This window comes from Trichechus manatus, unplaced genomic scaffold, assembly GCF_000243295.1.
Source record: "Trichechus manatus latirostris isolate Lorelei unplaced genomic scaffold, TriManLat1.0 scaffold00120, whole genome shotgun sequence".
NCBI lineage: Eukaryota > Metazoa > Chordata > Mammalia > Sirenia > Trichechidae > Trichechus > Trichechus manatus.
The window spans coordinates 3,102,552-3,118,367 of NW_004444056.1; the positions used below are offsets into that span (position 1 = coordinate 3,102,552).

Genomic DNA, 15,816 nt, shown 5'->3' on the forward strand with positions numbered 1-15,816 from the left:
GGCCGAGGAGAGCAGAGCGCCACGGGCCCGCCGCCGCCGGCCTTCCCGCTTGCCGCCGCCGCCGCCGCCGCCATGGGAGTGCAGGGCTTCCAAGACTACATCGAGAAACACTGCCCAAGCGCCGTGGTCCCGGTGGAGCTGCAGAAGCTGGCTCGGGGCAGCCTGGTGGGCGGCGGCCGGCAGCGGCCCCCGCAGACGCCGCTGCGCCTCCTCATCGACGCCGACAACTGCCTGCACCGCCTTTACGGCGGCTTCTACACGGACTGGGTGAGCGGCGGCCAGTGGAACCACATGCTTGGCTACCTGGCGGCGCTGGCCAAGGCTTGCTTCAACGGCAACATCGAGCTCTTCGTCTTCTTCAACGGCGCCCTGGAGAAGGCCCGGCTGCACGAGTGGGTCAAGCGGCAGGGCAACGAGCGCCAGACCGCGCAGCAGATCGTCAGCCATGTCCAGAACAAGGGCACGCCGCCACCTAAGGTCTGGTTCCTGCCGCCGGTCTGCATGGCCCACTGCATCCGCCTGGCCCTCATCCGCTTCCACATCAAGGTAAGGCCCGGCCTGGCCTGCCGCGCTCGCGGCCGCCCGCGGGCCCTCCCCGCCACCCTGGGGCCCAGCCCGGGCACTCAAAATGTCGCCAGGCTTTCTTTGGCGGTGCTGGGGGCGGGGAGAAGCCCGGCGAGTTCGCGAACTCATTTTCCTTTTTGAACTGTTGGAGGTGGGGCCCGGAGCTTTGAGACGAAAAGTTTTTCCAGGCCCAGGCTCTCCAAGACCTGGAGTTGGAACGCAGAGCTCGGCCCCAAGATGGATGAACGAACTCCCTTTGTAATTTTTTAAGCGCCCTGGGCCCTCCTGGCCTGTGGACTTCTCAACTTTGCCATGTAAATTAAGGGCTAGCGCCTTCCAACTTTTTCCTCATTGTTGTAGAGATGCTAGACTTCTTTGTACTTAGTGGGCCGTTCTGGTATCTGCAGATTTTTTTAGAACGCCTGAGGATTAATAAGTAGCTCTAGATCAGAACTTGGAGATTGCAGTGTCATTATCTCTAATCGACTTAGTATTTACCCTACTTTTTGAGGCGGACAGGAGATTAACCTTAAACTGTAACAAAACATTCATGTTTCGAATTTAGCACATTTTGCCACAGCAACAGGTTTATTATTGAAGCGAGTAGGATAAATTGTAAGAGTAGTGGCCCCCAAGGCCAGTGGTGAGAAACCGAATCGAAGTGCTGGAGCGCTGCTGTCGCTTTCCTCGATGGATGGATGACAGCAAAACTTGTACACGGTTAATGAATTGCTCTTCAGAACGCAGTACTGTGTAGATATTCCTTTTAAAGTAAATGTTGAGAGAAATTGTGATTTTGTGTTAGATTTCAACGAATTGTAAAATTTGCGTTCTTGATGAAATTGTGTCAGTTTTGTGATTTAGAGTGTGTGAAAAGGAGCTTTTAAAAGTTTTTCAGTTTTGTATATCTGATGTGAAAGAAGTTCAAAATCAGGGGCTAAGATAATGTGATTCTGGAGAAGTTTTTAGACCATGAAATACAGGCATGAATTTACAGGATTTACTTTTCTTGTCCATAGTAAGTGTTCAGTGACCTTCAGTTGTGATCATAATCACAGCTTAACATTATCAGGCATTCTACTGTCCTTTTGGCAGATGGCTCCTCAGTTGAAACTGGGCCAAAGGAGAACTTTAGGAACCAGGAGCCTCTTGACTTCACGTTTTGATTGCTTTCTTTTTCACTGTTTTTCTATAAAAAAAAATTTTTGTGGGGAAGCTGTTTTGGTTTTTTAGCTCTTGCCAGTCTGTGTCTTCCAACTCGTTTGTTATCATCTTCTTTCTGTTTGAAACTGGTTGAGCTCAAAGTTTGAAATTTTCACTCTTCATGATTGCCTCTACTGTATATGATGAGATGGTGGTAGTTAAACCTGAAACGATAGCGGAAGTCCCACCCATGATCCTGTTGCAATTGGTGAGAATGGTTTTTAAGTGTGTGGGTCCAGGCATCTAGAAGAGTAGTGATTGGTCTGTGAGCGTGGCAAATACAGGATGTGCCATTCCTCTGGAGAAGTTCGAATGAGAGGAAGTGTAGTCTGAGTGTGCTTACACTTTGTGAATGTGAGCCCGGGGTTCTTTAAGAAGCAAGGTAGTGTTATTTATCAGATGCAGTACTCTTCCCAAAAGATATTAAATAAGTGTTAATAGTTTTATTTTGTTCAGAGATGGAGAATACTATTTAAAAGACAGCTAACTTCAGTTGTTTTGCTTTTGTAACAAAGTGTCTATGTTTTTAACTAGTCAAGTGACTTTAAAAGGAACATTGTATATATTGTGATTGTAGTAAGTATGTATCTGGTCACTGTATCTTCCTAAAGAACTGTTGAGTTATTTTTAATTGGAAAATTGGGTTATTTGTCTTTGCCGGTCTTTGACTATCTTGCATGCTTTGTAAATGCTCAGAATTCTGAGCAATGTGTGAATAAGTGGAAACAAGATTTAAAATAATCTCTGCCACTTAGGTTTTTGGACACAAGATAATTTTGTCTGTTAAGTATTTTGCTTGATAAGCCTATAACACCCGATGAAGAAGCATAGTATAGTGTTAATTACGTAGATTAATATAGTAATGACTCATTTGTCAACCTCACCTTTTTGGAAGAAGCCTAAGAAATTTAGCTATTAGAAATTTCTCGGCAGCCAAGTGAGAGGTCAGGAAGTTTAGGTACAATGACCAAGAAGAATAAATAAAATTTGAAAACAGGCCTTGTCTTTTTTCACTGAAGAATCCTTTAAGCTCTCTCACTCTCAAAATGCCCACTCCTTTTTAGATGTAAGTCTGATAAGCTCAGTTATCAGTTTTCTAACTGTGCTTCAGAAGAGGGTGAAGAGCAAAGTCTGCCAGACACAGGAGCACCATTAATATCAGGAAATGACACTTAACAACAAGGAGAAGATTTTTTAAAAGCTGTAAAAAGACATGATTCTGGAGCTATTTTAGAAAAAGGCGAAGAGCCCTACGTACTTCAGTAGCTCCTGAGGGTGGTGCAGTGTTCTATAAGAACAATTTTGTTAGAAAAATTTATGTTGAGCCGTTCTCTGTTTAAGAGAGTGAAAGCGATGTGTACTATTTTAAAAAGATAACCATTAAAATGGTTACATTAAGTCGAGAATAAGATATCGCTACATACGTATTCAGTAAACCAAACCCTTTGCCTCGGAGCCAATTCCAACTCATAGCGACCCTATAGGACAGTGTAGAACTGCCCCATAGAGTTTCCAAGGAGCAACTGGTGGATTCGAACTGCTGACCTTTTGGTTAGCAGCCATAGCTCTTAACCACTGCACCGCCAGGGCTCTGACATACCTGTTAGAGTGGCTCAAATAAAAACTGACAATACAAGGTGCTGATGAGGATGCAGAGCAACTGGAATTCTGACACATTGCTGGTGGGGATGCAAAATGGCACATCCACTCTGGAGAACAGTTTGGGAGGTTTTTTTTTTTATGGAATTAAACATACATTTACGAATGATCCAGCAGTCCTGCTCCTGGATAGTTACCTAATGAAAACCTTTGTTCCCACAAAAACTGGTACTCAAATGTTCATAGCAGTTTTACTCATAATAACCCCAAACTGGAAACAACCCAGATGTCCTTCAGCGAGTGAATGGTTAAACGCTGTGGTAAATCCATACCATGGAACATACTCAGTAATAAAAAGGAACTATTGGTATATTGAACAACTTGCATGAATCTTTAAGGCTTTATGCTGCAGGCTCAAAAGGTTACATAGTGTATGATTCTATTTATAAGGCATTCCCCTAAAGATGAAACTATAGTAATGGAGACTGGCTCAGTGCTTGCCAGAGAGTTAGTGGTAGAGGGAAGATGTGACTGTAAAAGGATAGCAGGAGGGAGTTTTGGGGCGATGGTACTATTCGATATCCTGATTGTGGTGGTGGTAGCAAGTTTTAAAATTCTTAGAACTTTATACACTAAAAGTAAATACAAATTAATTTTACTATATGATTATTTTTTCTTCAAAAAGCTTAAATAAAAAAGCAAAGGAATTGACACGAACTCCTCACTACATATACAAGAAAAAAACAAAACCCAAACCCCCTTCCGTCGAGTTGATTCCGACTCATAGCGACCCTATAGGACGGAGTAGAACTGCCCCATAGGGTTTCCAAGGCTGTAAATCTTTATGGAAGCACTCCCACATCTTTCTACCTTGGAGCAGCTGGTGGGTTCGAACTGCTGACATTTCAGTTTGCAGGCGGGTGCCTAACCACTGAGCTACCAGGGTTCCTTTAATTATATATAATGTTGGGTAAATGAGACATTTCTGTTTCAGAAACTTAGCATCTTACTAGCCTTGTCCAGTGTTTTGTGAATTGGCTTAATTTCCTGTCACCTTTGCTTAGAGAAATCTTTTTTTTTTTTTTTCTAAGAAGAGTATTTCTTTGATAGGGAAATTATTTTATTTTTTGTAAATAAACATTTTTCTCTTTAACTGTTAGAAGTTGGCCTAAGTATCAGCGACTTTGCTTAGGTCACTTAAACAGCCTCATCTGAATGTGCCTTTATCTAGTTACTAGGATAATGTCTTTCTTGCATGCCTTGAGTCATCTTAACTCTTGAAAGTTCAGTGAGTGACTTGTGTTTATTTTAAAATGTTGATGGCATTAAATCACTGGAGCTTTCATGAATGTTTCTGCTTGTGGTGTAGGTGTGAGGGTTCATAATGAAGTCTCTCTGGATCTTATCCTGAATTTGTTTCTGTAGGAATTCTGTCAATGTTCTGGTGTATTTACTGTGATCTTATATAAAACAAAGTTCATGCTTTAAATCAGTGAAGAATGTAAGATTAGACTGTAGTTGTACGATTTCATGGTTAACATAATAACGTTTATGTTTAGGGATGAAGACCTTGTTTCTTTGTATTTGATAGGGAAGAGAAACCGACTTGTATTGTACTAGACCATGCTAAGTCCTCTTTCATATATGCTATCTCATTTAATCTTCATAACATTTTTGTTACCCCATTTTACATGTGAAGAAACTGCATCTGATGGTTAAGTGACCAAAAAAATTCAAACCAAACCCAATGCAATCAAGTCGATTTGGATTAAGTGACTTCTGAGGAGAAATAACTTGTAACCTCTTCAAGGGGGAAGTGCAGTGCTAAAGTCAAAGTTCACTTTTGTGTAAGAATACTTTGAGGGGTGTGCCTTCCTACAATTCACCCCCAGGTCAATCCTGAGAGCAAAATGCCTCTACTGTTTTTTCCAGTTAGAATAGGAGCAGCAAAGTGTATATAAGGAAGAAAACACCCATCAGTAGATCCTGAAAACTCACAGGGCACCTTATTCTAAAAGATCTTTAGTTGACTAGGAAATACTTAAGGCTCTGAATATTATAACTCCAGCCAGTCATCCATTTAAAATATTTATTTTCCACTACTTTAACAGATTTGACTCAGATAAGGTTAACATGTCTTTGTACAACTGCATTTTTCTAGATGGTCTGGATAAAAGACTTGTTGAGTCTAGTTTAACTGCTTCAGAACTCGAAGTAAAGAAAAAATAGTGATTCTTAGAAAGGGAAATGGCATCATTATTATTATGAGATTATTCACTGTTAAAATTTTTTTCTACCAGTGAAGAACCTTCTTTCTTTATTCATAAATAATCACTGAGAATAGTTTAAGTTAAATCCTTCCAGATCTTTTCCTAGATATATTTTATATTATGGTCTACAATCTATTATATATTATCACAACTTGGTTTTAATTTTAACATTAATGTTATCACTATACATTATTCAGCAATTTGCTTTTTTCATGAGTATATGAAGTCCTCTTTGGTTCTAAACCTCTCCCACAGTCTGACCCTGCTGATTTACTCTTCATTTTCTTTTTCCTTGCCACCATCTTCTAGTCTTCCAGTCTGTTCTAATTTCACTTTAGTCCTAATAGTTTGAAACTAGTGGTCACCTACTTCAAAGTTACCCTCATTACCTCCCTGCATTCATCCTTGGCATTTCATCATCCCATCCTACCAGTCCGTAGAATGATGACAAATCCTGTCAGTTCTACCTCAGCAGTCTTTCACTTACCCTAATTATTCTCCTCGTTTCCAATATCCCCACCACACAATCTCACTGAGTTTGGTTGTGAAATCAAATTATTGGGTGTTTGCCAGCATTTAAAAAAAGATGCAGAATAAAGTAAAAAGAAAATAGAATGCAAAACATATGGGTAAATTTTGACTGTAGGTAGTCAAAATTGCCTCTGGATCTAACAGGTCTTCCCACATCCTGTGTCTCTGCCAGTCAGACTCATTTTACACACCGTTGTCCGAGTAGTCTGCCAAATCTTCAGTTAGGCCACTTTCCTGATCAAAAACTTTGAACAAAATCATTAAACCCAAGCTCCTTGTTTTGGCTTTTAGGACCCTGCTTCAACCTGAACCATTTTACCTTCATATTCCGCAATTCCTCTATTGTAGTAGTTTTGTTTTTTTAGTATATGTAACATAAAATTTTGCTGTTCTAACCATTTTTGCCACATAACCATTTTAAGTGTACAATTCAGTGGCGTTAATTATATTCACAGTGTTGTGCAGCTTCACCACTATTTGTTTCCAAAGCTTTTTCATCACCTCCAACAGAAACTCTGTAACCAGTAAGCATTAATTTCCCGTCTCTCCTTTCCCAGCCCATGGTAACCATTAATACACTTTCTGTCTCTATGCATTTGCCTATTCTAGATATTTCATATAAGTGGGATCATGCAATATTTGTCCTTTTCTGACGGGCTTATTTAACTTCCCATACTGTTTTCAAGGTTCGTGGTGTAGAAGGATATGTTAGGACTTCATTCCTTTTTATGGCTGAATAATATCACATTGTATGCATATACCACATTTTGTTTATCCATTCATCTGTTGATGAACATTTGGGTTGTTTCCACATTTTGGCTATTGTGTATGCTCCCAACCAAACTGCTCACTGTTTCCCCAAGTAACGTCCAACTTCTGCTTATGTTGCTCCCGCTTGTCTGACTACCCCACTTTTTCTTGTCAGTACTTTATTCATACTTCAGAGCCCATCTCAAATATCAGCTTCCTTCATGGAGTCTCTTCTGATATTCCAAAAGGTGGGCCAGGAACACACATACAGTACTGTAAAATGGTAGTCTCTGAAGTCATCTGACTTCATGAGGTGGAAGGATAATCACCATCAGCCAGAGGCTGATTCCTCTGAGGTGGAGGTCAGACATACTTCCACTCTGCTACCTGTTTTTTTAAAAACCAATTCTGATACCAGCCATCCCTCCAACGCACTGTCTACTTTTCTGCTGTGTTCAATAATTTGTTGCAATGGCCACACAAAACTCAGAGACTGTACTAACAGTTATGGAGTTTATTAGGGAAGTAACAGGTTACAATTCAGGATCACGATCAACTTGGAAGTAACAGGAACAGCTCAGGATAGAGTTCTTTGATCAGGATAGCTTCTTCTCAGCAGTGCCTGCAGGCAGGCTTTTGCTACTGGGCCCTGCTCGGGGCCTGGCCTCTGCCCTACTCAGGCAAATCTTACGGCTCTTTCTTTAGATCCACTGATAAGTGCCTGGAGGCACCCCACTCAGTTTTCTTGCTCCATGGGTCTGTGAGACCACTGCAGCAAGCTGCCAGACCCCCTGCTGCTGCCCTCTCTCCTGTCTCCTGGATGTAGGAGGTTCTCAGTGCAGGAACCCCAGGTCTATAGGACGGCTCTGCTCCTGGCTCTTTTTGATGATAGTGAGGTCCCCCCTCAACCTGTGGGATTGGCTCTTTTTAAGCCTAGCGATAGAAAAACTGACCAGTCCCCTTCGTGGGCCACAGGTATTTGCATAGTTGCTGTCCAGTCCCTGGCGAGTGTTTTAAATACCTTATTTGCATAGTCCCAGGCAGTTGTTTTTGTGGGAGTTAAGAGACCATGGCCAAAGAGAGAAGCCCACTGCCCTGCAAGTATCATCTGTTATTTACATTGGTACTTATAAGCTACCTCAGGCTGGGAACTATATTTTACTCCTGTGTTTCCTGTGTGTTTAGCGTAGGCACTCAACTTTTTAACGAAGATATTTGCTTTATTCTATTTATATAGCCAGGCAAATGTAATTATTATCTATTAACACTTGGATCAATGGCCATTGTTGTTAGTTGCTGTCCAGTTGATTCTGACTCATGGTGACCCTGTGTATGGAGTAGAAGTACTCCATAGGGTTTTCAAGACTGACCTTTTGGAAGCAGATCCACAGGGATATCTTCCAAGGTGCCTCTGGGTGCGTTCGAATTGCCAACCTTTTGGTTAGTAGGTGAGCGCTTAAACGTTTGTGTGACCCAGGGATTACTTAAGATTTATTCCTTACCTTAAATATCTTTTTTTCTTTTTCTTTTTCCCTGACTGGTTCCCAGTGATGATTCATTCTCCTTTCAACAGATATTTGAGTGCCTATATGGTGACTCAATGGATAAGAGCTTGGCTGCTAGCTAAAAGGTTGGCAGTTCAAATCTACCAGCCCTCCTTGGAAACCCTATAGGGCAGTTCTCCTCTGTCCTGTGGGGTCACTATGAGTTGGAATTGATTTTACGGCAGCAGGTTTGTTTTATATTGGGCATCAGGCCTAGAGGAGTGACTATAACAGGGAAGGTTCCTACTTTCAAGGAGTTTATGGTCTAGAGGAGGGATGGGGATGGGGAGAGGGAAAGGTTCATTTAAATTGTTTTCTTTTGTTAACATTTGGAACTTTAACTGGTTGCATAGTACAGTATATTTATAGACAGTGAAGACCAGTGAGTGGTGGGTGACTGTGCTCTCCATGGGACATTGGCAATTTCTAGAGATGGTTTTGGTTGTCACAACTGAGGGGATAATACTGGTGTCCGTGGATAGAGTCAAGGAATTCTGCTAAACATCCTACAATGCATGGAGCGAGTCCTCATAGAATTATCTGGCCTAAAATATCAATAATGCCAAGGTTAGGAAAACCTGGTATAAATAAATGAAAAAATTTAAGCTTTAGGGCCTGGTAAAGATATGTAAATGTTTGAAACAGATTTCTAAGCACACTAGGAAGAGAAGTAATAAAAAATTACTTGTATAAAAAAAAAACTTGGTTTCCTAAATTAAAATATAAACGCGTATGCACACTATATTTCTAACATATTTCTAGACCCAGATTTCTCTTTATTTTATGACGTTTATACTACTGGAAAGAAGTTAACACCTGCTACACATTCCAGCCTTAATAAGTGGTTGACCATAGGAATAATTGTCAAATACCATGTAATATGGAGAGGAGGAGATATTTTAAGAGTTTGGACCGTAGGACTTATTTTCTTGGAGATTTATAGACAACATTTTCTAAATAAAACAGACATATAAATGATCACAGCTCAGATAAAAAGATTATTCTAAAATTCCCCAAATGTTTCTATATAGCTGGCATCATTTATTTCATTTTTACTTATTTTGATGGTTTTTTTTTCCCCCTATAAAGTAAGTCCCATGAAGACCTTTCTTGTAATCCAGCCCTTAGAACAATACCTGGCATATAGTAGGTATTCAAAAAATATTTGGTAAATGGATGAAAAAATCAATTCCAGACTTGCCAGTTGCTACAGTCCTTCTGTGCAAGGCAATATAATGGCAGAAAGAGGGTAGAAAGATTAGGTTTTCAAATCCACAGCGTTGGAGTCAACTGCAAAGATAAGTAGTCTTAACTGGGCCACATGATGCAGATGTTTTATCTTTGAATAAGCCTTTTATGCCTCATAACTTAGGTGTGTTGAAAGGATGACTGCTGAGGCAGATTGACTGAATTTAGCTGTCTTTTTTCTCTTGTTCTACTTGATTCTGTAGAACATTGTTTCTAGGCATTTTCAGGACAGTGTAGGGTTGAGGAGCTCTGGTGACACAGTAAACAAAAACACAGTGTTAACCAAAAGTTCAGCAGTTTGCATCTACCAGCCGTTCCTTGGAAACCCTATGGGACAGTTCTACTCTGTCCTATAGGTTCACTATGAGTCGGAATCGACTTGATGGCAACTATAGAGTTGAATGTGATGCTCTGCAAAAGTGATGGTGAATCTACATTATATAGTTTAGAAACATCATAATTTTGTGCCCTAGTCATTTGGTATTTCCCAATTATCTTTGGAATAAAGTAACTTCTTTGGAATAAATGAATTTATCATGTTGTTGGTATTTAACCTGTTAGTATAAGTAAATATACTGGAGAATTTATTGCTGGAGGGTTGACTTTTCATAGGTCTGAAGTGAATAGTCCTTTTGTTTTTTCTTTTATTTTTTAGATTTATTTTTGTTGCTGATGTTCAGAATATACACATCGGAACACACACCAGTTCAACAATTTTACATGTACAGTTCATGACATGGATTACATTCTTCAAGTCGTGCAGCCGTTCTCACCCTACTTTTCTGAGTTGTTCCTCCCCCATTAACATAAACTCACTGCCCACTAAGTTTCCTATCTAATCTTTCAACTTGCTGTTGTCAGTTTGATCCCATATAGATAGATCTTAAAAGAGCACAGTGCTCAAGGCAGACATTCTTTATTGGTTAAGCTAAATTCTTTTTGGTTTTTAAGACTTCAGGGGATAAATGGTTTAAGTTTTAGAGATTAAATCAGGGCAGTAGTTTCAGGGGTTCATCTGACCTCCATGGCTCCAGAAAATCTGCATTCCATGAGAATTTGAAATTCTGTTCTGCATTTTCCCCTTTTGATCATGATTCTTCTATAGAATCTTTGATAAAAATGTTCAGTGATGGTAGTGGAGCATTACCCAGTTCTTCTGGTCTTGTGGCAAAGGAGGCAGTTGTTCGTGGAGGCAGTTAGCTACACATTCCAGTTCCACCTCTATTCATGACTCCTTCCTCTGTTGCTCCAGGCGAATAGAGACCAATTGTTATACCTTGGATAGCCCCTTATAAGCTTTTAAGGCCCTAGGCACTATGCTACATATTAGGAGGTAGAACAGAAGCACTGAATGTGTTATTAGGCATTAATTGGGATGTTTCATGAAACCATGACCCTAACCTTCCAAACCAAGAAACCAAATCCCATGAGGTGTTTGGTTGTACATAAGCAGCCTCAGCAGCTACTCTTTTTTTTTTTTTTTTTGGCATTGTTGTAAATACATGTATCACACAACTTTTACCAGTTCAGCTTTATAAGTGTACAACTTACTGGAAGCCATTACAATAATTGGCTGTGCATCCATACCCTTAATCATGCGATTTTTCCATCACCATAAACCAAAACTCAAGTACTCCATAAGCAGTAACCGCCTCCTTCCGATCCCTGGTAACCACTGATAAACTTTGGTCTCTATACATTTGCTTGTTTTTATCTTTTTATATAAGTGAAGTCACAATATTTGTCCATCTGTGATTGACTTACTTCACTCAGCATAATATCTTCAAGTTCCATTCATATTGTAGTGTATAAAGACTTCATTTTTCTTACTCGCTGAGTAGTATTCCATTGTATGTATGTACCACATTGTTTATTCATTCATCCATTGATGGGTATTTAGGTTGTTTCCACCTTTTGCTATTGTGAATAGTGCTGCAGTAAACACTGGTGTACAAGTGTCTGCTTTCAAGTCTTTTGATTATACCTAGGAGTGGAATTGCTGGGTCATATGGTACTTCTATTTTTAGTTTTTTTTTTTTTGACAAGCAACCACACTGTTTTCCACAATGACTGTGCCATTTTGCATTCCTACCAGCAAAGAATAAGGATTCCAATTTCCCCACATCCTTGCCAGCATTTGTTACTTTCTATTATTTTAATCTTACCCCTCCTAAAAAACCCATTGCCGTCGAGTTGATTCTGACTCATAGCGACCCTATAGAACAGGGTAGAACTGCTCCATAGGGTTCCCAAGGAGTGGCTGGTGGATTTGAATCACTGACCTTTTGGTAAGCAGCTGTAATGCGCCATAACTCTTAAACACTGTGTCATCAGGGCTCCTTACCCCTCCTAGTAGGAGTGAAATGGTATCTCATTGTGGTTTTGATTTGCAGCTCTCTGATGGCTAATGATGTTGAGTATCTTTTCATGTATTTGGTGGCCATTTGAACGTCCTCTTTGGTGAAATGTCTATTCAAGTCCATTGACCATTTTATGATTGGGTTATTTGTCTTTTTGTTGTTGTGGAAGTTTTATATATTTTTTGGTTATTAGATCCTTATTGGATATATGATTTCCAAAGATATTCTCCCAGCTGGTAGCTTGTTTTTTAACTTTTTTCGTAAAGTCTTTTGATGAACAAAAGTTTTTCATTTTTATGAGGTCCCATCGATTTGTCTTTTGCTGTTTGTGCTTTTGTTATTATATTAGACAGTCCATTGTTAAAAAGCTTGGCCTGACAGTGTTTTCCCTGCATTGTCTTCTAAGAGTTTTATGATTTTAGTTCTCTCATTTAGGTCTTTAATCCATTTTGAATTTGTTTGTGTATGTGAGGCATGGATCCTGTTTCATTTTTCTGCATGTGGAAATATAATTTTCCCAGCACCGTTTATTGAAGAGACTCTTCTGTCCCTGTTGCATGGACTTAGCACCCTTGTCAAAAATCAGATGACACTAGGTGTGTGGGTGTATTTCTGGACTCTCAGTTCTATTCCATTGGTCTATGTGTCTATTTTTATACCAGTACTAGGCTGTTTTGATTACTGTAGCTGTATAATATGTTATAAAATCAGGATGTGTGAGTCCTCCTACTTTGTTATTCTCTTTCCACATTGCTTTAGCTGTTTGGGGCCTCTTACCATTCCATATAACATTGAAGGTTGGTTTTTCCATTTCTGTAAAAAAAAGAAAAAAAGGCTATTGGAATTGTGAGTGGGATTGCGTTGAATCTAGAGATCACTTCGGGTAGTATTGCCATCTTAACAATATCAAGTCTGCCAATCCATGAATATTTATTTAAGTCCTCTTTAATCTGATTCAGCAGTGCTTTATAATTTTTACTGTATAGGTCCTTTATATCCCTGGTTAAATTTATTCCTAGTATTTTATTCTCTTAGATGCTATTGTAAATTAAATGGTTTCCCTAACTACACGTTGAGATTTCTCATTGCTGATGTATAGTAACCTGTCTGATGTTTGTTGCCCTTGTACCCTGGAACTTTGCTAAATTCCTCTGTTAGCTCTAGAAGTTCTCTTGTGGACTCTTTGGGATTTTCTGTGTATAGGATCATGTCATCTGCAAATAGAGATAATTTTACTTCTTCTTTTCCAATCTGGATACCTTTTATTTCTTTTTCTTGTTTTATTGCCCTTACTAGGACTTTTAATACACTATTGAATTGAAGAGGTGAGAGTGGGCACCCTTGTCTTGTTCCTGATTTCAAGGGGAAAGCTCTCAAGCTTTCTCCATTAAGCATAATCTAGGCTGTTGGCTTTTCATATATGCCCTGAATCTTGTTGAGGAACTGCCCTTCTAATCCAGTCTTATCAAGAAAGGTGTTGGATTTCATCAGATGCTTTTTCTGCATCTTTAGAGATAATCATGTGGTTCTTTTCCTTTGTTCTATTGATGTGGTACGTTACGTTGAATGGTATTTTAATGTTGAACCATCCCTGCATTCCTCGAATAAATCCCACTTGGTCATGATGTAGGGCTCTTTTAATATGCTGTTGGATTTTGTTTACTAGTATTTTATTGAGGATTTTTGCATTTATATTCATAAGGGATATTGACCTGTAGTTTTGTTTTCTTGTGATGTCTTTGTCTTGTTTTGGTTTCAGGGTTATGTTTGCTTCATAGAATGAATTAGGGAGTGTTCTTTTCTCTGTCTTTTGGAAGAGTTTAAATAAGTTTGGTGTCAATTCTCTACAAGTTTGGTGTAGAATTCTCAATTGAAGTCATGTGTTATAGGACTTTTTTTGTTGGGAGATTTTTGATGACTGATTCAGTCTCTTGTTATGGATCTGTTAAGACTTTGTTTCCTCTTGAGTCAGTTTGGGTAGGATGTATACTTCTAAGAATTCGTCCTTTTCGTCGAGGTTATCCAGTTTGTTGCCCGTACAGTTGTTCATAATATTCTGTCATAATTCTCTTTATTTCTGTTGGGTCAGTTGTTATGTCTCCTCTTTCATTTCCTATTTTGGTTATTTGCATCTTTTCTCTCTCTCTTTTTTTTTTTTTGTCAGTCTAGCTAAAGGTTTGTCAATTTTATTGATCTTCTCAGAAAACCAACTTTTGGTTTTATTGATTCTTTCTATTTTTCTCTTTTCAATTTTGTTAATTTATGCTCTGATCTTTTTTCTTTTCTTTCTTCTGGTAGGTTTAGGCTTAATTAGCTCTTATTTTTCTAGTTCCTGGAGTTGTTGAGTTAGGCTGTTTATTTGAGATCTTTCTTTTTTCATGTAGGCTGTAAATTTCCTTTCTGCATACTGCCTTCATTGCATCCCATAAGTTTTGGTATGTTGTGCTTTAATTTCATTTCACTCTTAACAAATTTGTGATTTTTCTCTTGACATATTGGCAGTTTAATAGTGTGTTGTTTAATTTCCTTATGTTTGTGTAATTTCCAGTCTTTTTTTCTGTTACTAATTTCTAGCTTTACTCCATTGTTGTCAGAAAAATGCTTTGTATGATTTCAATCTTTCAAAATTTATAGAGACTTGATTTGTGACCTAAGATATGGTCTGTCCTGAAGAATGATCCAGTGCACTTGAGTAGAATGTATATTGTACTGTTGTTGGGTGGAGTATCTTATATATGGTCTGTTAGATCTAGTTGGTTTGTAGTGTCATTCAGGTCCTCTGTTTCCTTGTCGATCTTCTTTCTAGATGTTCTGTTCAGTGTTGAAAGTGGTGTATTAAAATCTCGAACTATTATTTTAGTGCTATTATCAATTTCTCTCTTCAGTTCTACCAGTTTTTGCTTTATATATCTAGGTGCTCTGATATTGGATGCATATATATTCATTATTAAGTCTTCTTGATGAATTGGTCTTTTGTTATTACATGATGTCCATTTGTTCTAACAGATTTTGTCTTAAAGTACTTTGATATCAAGATTGCCAGCCCATCTCTCATTTGATTATTATTTGCATGGACTATTTTTTCCATCCTTTCACTTTGCAGCAGCCTTGCAGCTGACGATGTCCAGGTGGGGGAGGTACTCACATGCTGCGAACAGACCCCCAGGGAAGTCTGCCTTGTTAATTTTAGCGCAGAAGTTTGGGATCCTCTCTCGTTGTATAGACAGGCAATATGGTGGTTCAGGAAGTAGGCTCTTTTGTTGGGACTGCTTCTCCAGTTCACAGCAGCAGGTGATCCGCGTGGGTAGGGGTAGGGGCATGGACAGTGGAAGAAGTGATTTTCTTACTGTATGCGACTCATTGTTGATTCATTGATTCTTGCCTGTCTGCAGTTCTCCACTGCTGTGCTCTACTTTCTAATTCAAAGTCCCTCAAGACCGTGCACTGTTTCCTTGTTAAATTTGTTTGGGGGTGGGGGGGCTGAACAATGGTCTGTTTATGTCATCATCTTCCCAAATCTCCATAGAGCTTTCAGTGGCTGATTTTTCGGAAGTATGCTGTGAGGCTTTTCTTCCAAGACACCTCTTGGTGGACTTGAACTGCCAGACTTTGGGTTAGCAGTTGAATGTGTTAACCGTTTGCACCTTCCAGGGACTCTGACTTGTTCATCCTTTGAGGTAGAACACATTAATGAACAGTAGTAACAAGCCAGTTCAAACCACTGGAGGGAGCTTTGTTCACTAGGAT

At 39.4% G+C, this 15,816-nt stretch overlaps 1 protein-coding gene across 3 annotated transcripts in view; it reads left to right on the forward strand.

The window, feature by feature from the left end:
* Nucleotides 1–49: 49 nt before the first annotated feature.
* FAM120A (family with sequence similarity 120 member A) overlaps nt 50–15,816 on the forward strand; it is a 177,345-nt gene continuing 161,578 nt past the window's right edge. For all 3 annotated transcript variants that reach the window (XM_023738616.1, XM_023738617.1, XM_023738618.1), the window contains exon 1: nt 50–546. In XM_023738616.1, coding sequence (XP_023594384.1) covers nt 73–546 — 474 coding nt within the window. In that variant the 5' untranslated portion in view covers nt 50–72. The remainder of the gene's footprint in view (nt 547–15,816) is intronic.